This window comes from Columba livia, chromosome 15 (assembly GCF_036013475.1).
Source record: "Columba livia isolate bColLiv1 breed racing homer chromosome 15, bColLiv1.pat.W.v2, whole genome shotgun sequence".
Taxonomy (NCBI): Eukaryota; Metazoa; Chordata; class Aves; order Columbiformes; family Columbidae; genus Columba; species Columba livia.
The window spans coordinates 13,667,013-13,676,193 of NC_088616.1; the positions used below are offsets into that span (position 1 = coordinate 13,667,013).

A 9,181-nucleotide genomic window follows, 5' to 3' on the forward strand; every position below is an offset into this window, starting at 1 on the left:
GGCTGCTGTCGAACCGAGTCCCTGAGCTGTCACCCCTTTTTGGTGTCCTTAAAGATCATCTCATTCCAACCCGCTGCCACGGGTGTTCTCCACCTGATGAGGTCACTCAAAGCCCCATCCAGCCTGGCCCTGAACCCTTCCAGGGATGGGGCATCCACACATTTTTGGGCAGCCTGTCCCAGGGCCTCACCACCCTCATGGGGAAGAATTACATGTTTGCACTGAACTTGTTCCAAAAAGAAAAAAAAAGGAAAATAATTTGATTTATACAGGAAAATCCTTACTTTATTTCTGTTTTTCATTTAAGCGACGTATGACCAGCATCGGGTAGGATTATAACAAAAATAGTAAAAAATAACTTGTTGTGAGCAGCCGCCGGGCTGGCTGGCAGCCAGGGCAGCGCTGGGGCATCTCGGGGGCTGGCAGGGGGAGCAGGCGGGGGTGGCCGGGACAGGGACAGGGACAGGGACAGGCGGTGGCCGGGACGTCCTTCCCAGCTGATTCCTTCATTTGATCTTGAGATCCTTCAGCGCTGACTCCAAGCTCTAAAATGAAACAAGAGGCCGTTTGTCAGCTTTTTGCTTTCCAAGGCAGCGGGAGGTGGTTGAGGAGCTAATGGGGGACACAGTGGGGTAAAACCGTCCCATGGGGTGTCAACCTGTCCCGGTTCTGGGGGGAGATCCAAACTTTGTCTGGTTTTGGTTCATTTTTAAAGCCGTGTGGGCAAAGCTGAAGCCAGGAGAGGGTGCTGGATCCCTGCACAAGGCTGGTGTCACCCCCCCTCTGATGATGAGCCAGTGAAAGTGCCACCCAGGAGCGTCCCCCACCCAGCCCTGTGTTTAAGGAGATTCCCACCCAGGCCTTGGGTCCCCCGTGGGCAGGATGGGACCCACCACCACAGCAAAGAGCTGCGCAGCACCAGGGTGGGGGGATCGCAATTAGAGCTGTGGCTAATGAGGGTTCACTGCTGGATGCTCCCAATCTGAGGGTGCCTGCGGCACCGTGGGGACACCTCACCTTGACATCCCAGATGCTCATGCCGCCGTCCATCCCCGTGGTGCAGAACTGCGAGCAGTTGGCCTTCCCGCCTGCCAGCACCGAGATCTGGCTGCGGGGAGCAAAGGGACAGCGGGGAGTCACCCTGGGCCCCTGAGCAGGGCCAGAGCCCTCCAGCTCCCCCACCCATGGGCAGGGATACCCAGGGGTGCTTAGGGATACCCAGGGATGCTCCAGGGATGCTCAGCGCATCCCAGCTCCCTGGACTGCACCCCTCCATCTCCCACATCCATGTACAGGGATGCTCAGGGATACCCAGGGATGCTCCAGGGATGCTCAGGGCTGTCCCAGCTCCTGGGGCTGCACACCTCCATCTCCCCTACCCGTGTACAGGGATGTCCAGGGATACCTGGGGATGCACCAGCGCTGCCCCAGCTCCAGGACCAGAGACCAACACAGCCAAGGGATGCCCAGGGACCAGCACCCCAGGGTGACCCAGCCAAGCCCGCCCCTCCACCCGCTCTCCCCCCAGTCCGTGCCTGATGCTGTTCTTGTGCAGGGTGTCCAGCGAGGCGTTGGTGGTGTCCGAGCTCGCTTTCTTGTCCAGGTTCTGGAAGCGCTCGCGGGCGGTGAGGCCGCGCTGGGAGCTCTGTTTGGGGACGTCCAGCTTCCCCCCGAAGGTCAGTGTGCCCTGGCTCTCCTCATAGGTGAACAGCATTGGGCAGCAGTCGTGGCCCTGGGGAACAGCCCTGCTTAGCACCCTCCTGCCAGTTCCCAGAGCACCATCCACCCCGTGTCCCCAGCCCAGACTCACCGCGGCCACCAGGCTGTTTTCGGTGATGAAGGTGACAGCCAGGAGGGGCAGGGTCTCTGTGCACAGGGAGGCGACACTACAAGGGAGGGACAGGGCGTTACCAGGGAGCTGAGCTTAGAATCATAGAATCTCAGAATTGTTTGGGTTGAAGGGCCCTTCCCAGCTCCCCCAGTGCCACCCCTGCCATGAGCAGGGACATCTTCACCAGCTCAGGTTGCTCAGAGCCCCGTCCAGCCTGGCCTGGGATGTCTCCAGGGATGGTTCATCCACCACCTCTCTGGGAACCTGGGCCAGGCTCTCACCACCCTCAGGGGCAAAAGTTTCTTCCTCACATCTGGCCTGAATCAGTTTAAAACCACCACCCATTGTCCTGTTGCAACAGGCCCTGCTAAAAGTCTGTCCCCAGCTTCAATTTCTCAGCGCTGAGACTGGCACAGCTCATGACACAGGTGGGAACCTCAAAACCACAAGGAGCGGACACATCACCTCCTTCCACCAACTCTGCTTGGCCCTTCACCCTCATCCCAACCCAGATGCCTCCATCTTAGGCCAGTGCTGGGAGTCACCCCCCTGCCACCCACAGCACATCTGTCCCCCAGTCCCCTCAACCCCCCTCCATTCCCATCCCTGCTTACGCCATCTTCTTGTTGGCGTCAGCGAGGCAGAGGGTGCTGTCGTGGCTCACCCAGGCCACGCGGGCGCCGCTGGCCGAGAAGCAGATGCTGTGCACCCACCCGCAGCTGCTGCTCGACTCGAACATCAGCTCCCCAAACGGCATCTTGGAGCCCCAGGGCGTGGGGCTGGGCCGCTCCTCCACCTCCTTGATGTAGGCTGAGAAGATCCTGGGGGAGACACAGCCCTGCCATGTGTCCCTGGACACAGCCCCAGCGCTGCCTCCATCCCTGCTCCCTCGTGTGCCTCAGTTTCCCTGACGGAGCCTATGGGGTGCCCCGCTGGGTGCTGCAATGCTGGTCCCTGGGGCTCCCCCAGCCCTCCCCACATTGCCCCTGCACCCCATCCCTGGCTCCCATGGCACCTGGAGGGGTGAACTCAACCCCATGGGTGAGCCAGGGTGCTGGGCTGTGCCAGGGTGGGAACCCAACCCATCCTTAGGGGTCCACCGGTCACCCACCCCCCAGCTCCTCACCGGCACTTGAAGTCGCAGGAGCCGGCGGCCAGGAGGACGTTGTTGGGGTGCCAGTCGAGGCTGAGCACCGTGGAGCGGATGGGCTTCTTGATGTGCTTGCACACCCACCTGCGGGAGAGCGGTCGGTGTCAGCGGGGAGCATCAACCTCCTCGAGAAACCCCACCGGGCTTTTGGGGGGCTGGTTGGGGCTACAAGCACCCCAGGAGCTGCCCTGGGTGACCGGCTTGAGGCAGCAGCCAGGACGTGGGGACAGCATGGCCCAGCAGATGGGGTTTGGAGCACCTCCCTCCATATCCCCATCTGTCCACTCTTCTAGTCTCCTCTCTCCCAATCTATGTCCCTTCCACGTCCCCTCCAACTCCCCATCCATCCATCCATCCCCTCATCAATCTCCCCATCTGTCTCCTCTTCCACATCCTCCTCCATCTTGTCCTGTCTCATCTCCTGCTCCTCTGGTCTCCTATCTCCCAATCCATATCCTTTTCCACCTCCCCTACATCCATCTTCCCACCTATCCACCTGTCCATTCCTCCATCCCTTCTCCATCTTTACTCCATCCATCTATCTCCATCTTCTCATGGCTCCATCTCCCCCAGGACAGCCCCAGGCCGTGGCTGAGCCTCACCAGTCGTTCTCCTGCTCAAAGTAGCAGATGGAGATGAGCCGGGAGCCGCTGCCCACAGCAAACTTGTTCTCCTTGGGGGACCACTTGACACAGCGAGCGGCCCGGTTGATCCGCAGGATGACCAAGGTGGGTTTCCAGACATTCCCCTTCAGGGTCCAGACGTAGGCATTGCGGTCAGTCCCGCACGTCACCAGCCGGTTGCTCTCAGGGGCCCAGTCGATGCCTGGAAGGCAGAGGGGGGTGATGGTGGCCCAGGGAGCCATGGGGACGGGTCATTCAGGGTGGGAGGCTGTTTGAAGGCAAAGCTGTTCTGGGTGGTCTCTGCTACAGAGACACCCTTTGCTCCACTCCCACTTCCATTCCAAATCATCCCACTCCATCCCAACCCATCTCACCCCATCTCATCCATCCATCCATCCCACTCCAACCACCTCATCCCTTCCCATCCCTCCACACCCCATCCCTCTCCATCACTCTCATCCCATCCATCCCACCCCTGGGTGCCTTCTGACACACTGGATCAGGGCCAGGAGAGCTAGACACAACCTGCTCTCTCTTCTCCACCCACTGCTCAATCCCCATCCAGAAGCTGCTGATGTCACCAAGTGTGGCTGTGACCATCTCCAGGGCAGGGCCACCCAGCAGCTGTGTCCCTGTCCCCTCTATCAGCCAGGGCTCACCTGTCACCTGCCCGTTGTGCTCCTTCAGCTCATGGACTTTGCTCCACTTGGACCCATCCTTGCGGTAGATGTGGACCTCATGGTTGTTGGGGCAGAGGGCGATCTCTGCGGGGCAAGAGCAGCCGGGACAGAGCCCTCCCGTGGGTGGTGGGCTCTGCCAGGGGGAACTGGGACAATGGGCTCTGACCTGCCCCTTCCTGCGCTCCAGGCTTGGTGGGGCACAGTGGGACCCCACATAGACCCAACTGCATGGTGAGGTCCCACCACACCCCCCAGCCCCACGCTTCCCCAAAGCTGCCCCTGCTCCTGTGAACTGTCCCTATGGGAAAGGGAGGAGCTCTCCCATACCCAACAGCCCAGCATCCTCCCTTGCCCAGCGTGTGGTCCCGTGGGGCTGGTGGGATGGGATGGAGTAGGATAAGATGGGCTGGGGTGTGATGAGAGGGGGTTGCATGGGACAGGATGGGGTAGGATGGGATGGGACGGATGTAGTGGGATGGGCCAGGATGGTTGCAGGCACTCAGCTCCCATCCAGCCCCATCCCACCCCCGTGCCCGGCACATCACCCGCAGCAGAGAAAGCCCTTTTTGTTCTCTCCCACATCCCCTGCGCTGCAGCTGGGAAATGCCATCGGCCGTGAATCACGCGACTGCGCTTCCCTCCCTGTGCTCCGTCCATCCCTCCCCAGGCTGCGGTGCCGGGGCGGACGCGGTGCTGGCAGCCCCTGCGCTGGGCTCTGTCCTGGCAGTGGGACCAGGGGGATGCAGGAGGACACGTGCTGTCTGCAGCCCAACATCTGTCCATGGCAGGAGCTGCTTCCACAAACCCAGCCCTGACCCAGCTCTGCCCCACCCGGGGATGTGCAGCCGGGACAGTCGGTGCTTCGAGCCATCCCTGGGGGTTTTGGGATGGGGTGTCCCGGCCGTACTTACGGGTCCGGTCCTTGTTCCAGGCGTGGCAGCTGATGGGCTCCAGCAGGAAGCTGTGGTAGGCCATGGTTTCCAGGCTGGGGACAGGACAAGACCACCACAGCTGTCAAGAGGTTCTGCTCTGGCCACGGGGACAAGCCCCCAGTGGGAGCCCCCACTCCCAGCCCCACCAAGCGCTCTGGCCCACCATGATCAGCCCCACGCTGCAGCCCACAGAGTCCCCCCCTCTGCCTGGGAAGGAGTTTCCCTGGGGATTTCCAAGGTCAGAGTGTGCTCAAGCGAGGGGTTCAGCTCAGAGGCGGGGACGAAGGAGAGTTTGGGTGGAGCTGGAGGAGATGTTCCCCAGGCTGCTGCCCCATGGCCGGGCACCCCACACTGAGTGTCCCATGGCTGGGTGCCAGACAGGTACCCACGGCCAGATACCCACAGCTGGGTCTCCCATGGCCAAGCACCCACAGCTGGGTGCCATGGGGGTTTCCCATAGCCAGATGGGAAGTGGGGACCACCTCCAGGGACACCCAAACTGTGCCATCATCCCACACCAGCCAGCTAGAACCAGGTGGGCAGGAACCAGATGGGCACATTGGGACCCCAGTGCCGGTACCACCAGCACCACATGCATCCCAAAGTCCCACCACAGGCAGCACCTCCTTCCTCCAGGTACCCCTGCCAGCTTCATGCGGCCAGATCCACTTACTCCTTCACCACCTCTCATTTGGGAAGAGTGAAAGCCCCATGGAGACATCTCCATCCTGCCCCATCCCATCCCATCCCATCCCATCCCATCCCATCCCATCCCATCCCATCCCACGTACACTCAGCCCCAGTGTGACTAATCCCTTCCCCTGGCTGAGCTCCCACCGCTCCCGCCAGCGCCCACCGACCCGGTGCCGCAGGACAGAGCAGCTGGGACAGAGCTCCGGGTGCCGCGGGACCGGGAAGGACTGGGAGCAGCGGTGCAGCCCCTTGGCCATCCGGCCGAGGTAACGATGTGAGGAAACACCTCACCAGGGCGTGAGGGACGGGGATTACTCACAGTTTGCCTCTCAGCTATTTTGGGAACACTGAGTGCTGCCCGTTTTTTTTGGCAGCTAGAAACGGTACAGGGGAAGTAAAAAAGTCCCTCCTAGCAAATCTCTGTCCCAGGGCTGGTGAGAAGAAAATCTGCAGAGCTCCATCACCTGCCTTTTGCACATGGAGAAATCCCAGTGCCGATGCATGGCACAATCCCTACTGTCACATATCTCATGGCCAAGCGTCTTCCGAAACGCACATCCCCACCGGGCAGGGACACAGGCACGGCTGAGCTGCCCAACCCCAGCCCCACCAACATGCTGGAATTTGGCACAGGCTGACCCACGGGCGGGTAAAATGCTGCTGCCACCATGTGCCTCTGCCCCGAGTCCTGCAGCCAGAGCTGCACCGAGAGTGCCGAATAAAGTCATCAGCAAGCGGGGACATTGCTGCTGGTGTTGCAAGAGATGGGGAGCAGAAAAGCGTGTGAAACAGGGGCCTGGCTGAAGTGGGGACCCAACTGAAACAGCTCCTGGGGAGGAAGGATGGGAGGTGTGATCCACCATGGTGCTTTCTGGCTTCAATGCTAAGAAAACAGCTATGCCTTTTTTTTTTTTCTTTTTTAAATTTGATTTGGATGCTGAGGGTCCTGGACCCTCCTTCCCAGGAAGTTTTGCTGCTCCTCTGTTTGACACCATCCACCAAAGGGACGGGCTCGGCCACTGTGCCGGGGAGGGAACCCCATCCTTTGGCTGCGGCCGCAGAGCTGAGTGAGAAGCCAGGGCTCCTGTCACTCCCTGCAGCCATCTGTGCCTCATTTCCCCAGCAGCTGGTTTGGGGCCAGGTCCCTGCTGACACCCCGTGGGCTGAGCCGCTCTCCCACGCAGGATGGGAGCCATGGAGTGACCCCCGGGGAGCTCGGCCACCCCTCGTCCCGCAGGGAAGAGCATCGGAGGGGCCATGGCAGTCCCTGTCCTCAACACGGAGGAAAACAGGCATTTTCAGATGGGCAGACAGGGCGTGATTGGGACACAGCTCCGTTATCTCCCCAGCCAGCCCCGAGGCGCCGAGCAGTTCGGAAACATCCTTGGAGGAGATAAAACCAAACCTTGGCAGGAGCCAAGCGCTTGGGGCTCCTCCTGGTCCCGGGGAGGAAGCCAGGCTCCCGAGGAGCTGTGTTTCTGTATTTTTGGTTTTGCTGAGCCTGGTGAGGCAGCGGGAGGTGGGTTTGTGCCCACCAGCACAGGGACCCAGTGACGGTACCGCAAGGAGCAGCAGGACCCCATGAAGGTGTCCGTGGCCACCGTGGTGTCCCGGTGGTCCTTCTGCATTGCCGAGACCCCGGCACCGACCCCCAGGAGTCCTTCTGCTTCCCAGAGCTGCACAATGTCCCCCCCACGCTCAGGCCAGCCGGGTTGGGGACACCCATCCTCAGCCCTGCAGTCGGTGTGGGGTACCCCAGGAGCCAGCCCGGCCCTGGGGGGGACATCAGCATCCCAGGGCAGAGGGACGGCAGCTCTGACCCTCCTCTTCCTCATGCTGGATAAAGCTGGAGGCAGCTGATGCCCGAGGAGGAGAAGACAGATTGCAGCAGCTCTGCCAGCACCAGTCCCCCCCCAGGAAACCCTGTGGGGGACCCTTTCCAACACCCCACAGCTCCCAAGCCCCCAGCAAGAGAATAAAACTCAAACTTACTGCCAAAGCTGGGAAAAAAAAAAAAAAAAAGAAGGAAAAAAGCCCAAAACACAGCAACAGCAAAACTCACGAGCGATGAGGCACTGCCCGCACCCCCTGGTACCCCAAAGTAGCCCCAGCCCGGGGGTCCCCACCTTCCCTCGAGTGGGGCACGGGCACCAGGAGAGGTGACAGCCACAGCCCCCATGGGACATACCCCGCTCCTTACCTTGCTGGGCAGGGCTAGTTCATGGACTCTGGGCAGTCGACACGAACGGCAGCCCCGAGCGAGCGGCGGGAGCTGCTGGCCGCCCCGCCAAGGCAGCCCCGACTTCCCTTTTCCTCTCCGAGAAACGCAACCACTTCCTTACGTGGGCGTTGGGGGAGCGCAAAGCAGCTCGGCGGCCGCCCTGCCCCTGCCTGCGAGCCAGGCCTCTCCGCCATCGCCACACGTGGATGGGGCCACCGGCCCCGGGGTGTTCCCGGTGGTCCCCGCCACGCGGTGGGATGCGGGCAACTTGCCCCGTGTGCAGCGGGGAAGGATGGAGCCGGGAGGGCAGGGGAAGGAGCCCCATCCTCTCGCTCGGGCTGCAGGAGGGTTGCTCATCTCCCTGGTCCCTGCCGCGTTTCAGGGGGACAGATGCTCCCAGTGCTGGCCCACAGCAGGTGAGAGCTGCTGTTGGAGCCCACCCGGGGTGAGACGTGCGTCAACATCACCGCCCACGGCTGGGGGGATTCGCAGCTCCGCAGGACCCCACAGCGCCTGGATCCGGCCACCCTGAGCAGCAGCTGCTGCTGGTTCCTGCGTCCCACTGAGCCCAGTGGGACCCGCGCCCAGGCAGGCGGCAGCCACAGCACCCCAACACCGCCACACATGTACCCCCACCTACCAGACATGCACCCCTCTATCTTCTTCCCCTCCTGCTTCAAAGCAACTAATTTTTATCCCTTTCCCAGTCCCCCAAGAGCTCAGCTCCTGCTGGAAGCACTGGGAAGGAGAGACGGGCTTCAGCTTCTTGTTCCCCTGCTGTGGAGTCCCACATGGAGGGGACACTCACCCTTCCCTCCCCAAGTCATGTCACAGAAGTGGGACAGCAGCACATCGGGGTCTTGTACAGGGAGGGCAGGGTCCTGACGGGGCTTCTCAGCTGCAGGATGCAGACAAAACAACCTTGTATACGTTGAGCTGCAGAATGAATCCCCGAGTGCAGGGTCAGCTGCAGACACAGGCTCTGCGGTGCGGCACGGGGCAGGCAGCTCATCTCTGCCCTCCTCCTGGGCTCCCTCAGCCGCCCTTCCCT

The 9,181-nt window shown here is 61.5% G+C and overlaps 1 protein-coding gene across 1 annotated transcript; it reads right to left on the reverse strand.

The window, feature by feature from the left end:
• Window positions 1-258: 258 nt before the first annotated feature.
• On the reverse strand, window positions 259-8,325 carry ARPC1B (actin related protein 2/3 complex subunit 1B). Its single transcript, XM_005504498.3, has 10 exons — window positions 8,110-8,325; window positions 5,196-5,269; window positions 4,264-4,368; window positions 3,584-3,806; window positions 2,958-3,065; window positions 2,446-2,652; window positions 1,811-1,886; window positions 1,536-1,732; window positions 1,018-1,108; window positions 259-545 (listed from the first exon to the last, which is right to left on the reverse strand). The coding sequence occupies exons 2-10, from the start codon at window positions 5,257-5,259 to the stop codon at window positions 507-509; spliced, it is 1,110 nt and encodes a 369-aa protein (XP_005504555.1). The 5' UTR covers window positions 5,260-5,269; window positions 8,110-8,325; the 3' UTR covers window positions 259-506.
• Between the last annotated feature and the right edge of the window lie 856 nt (window positions 8,326-9,181).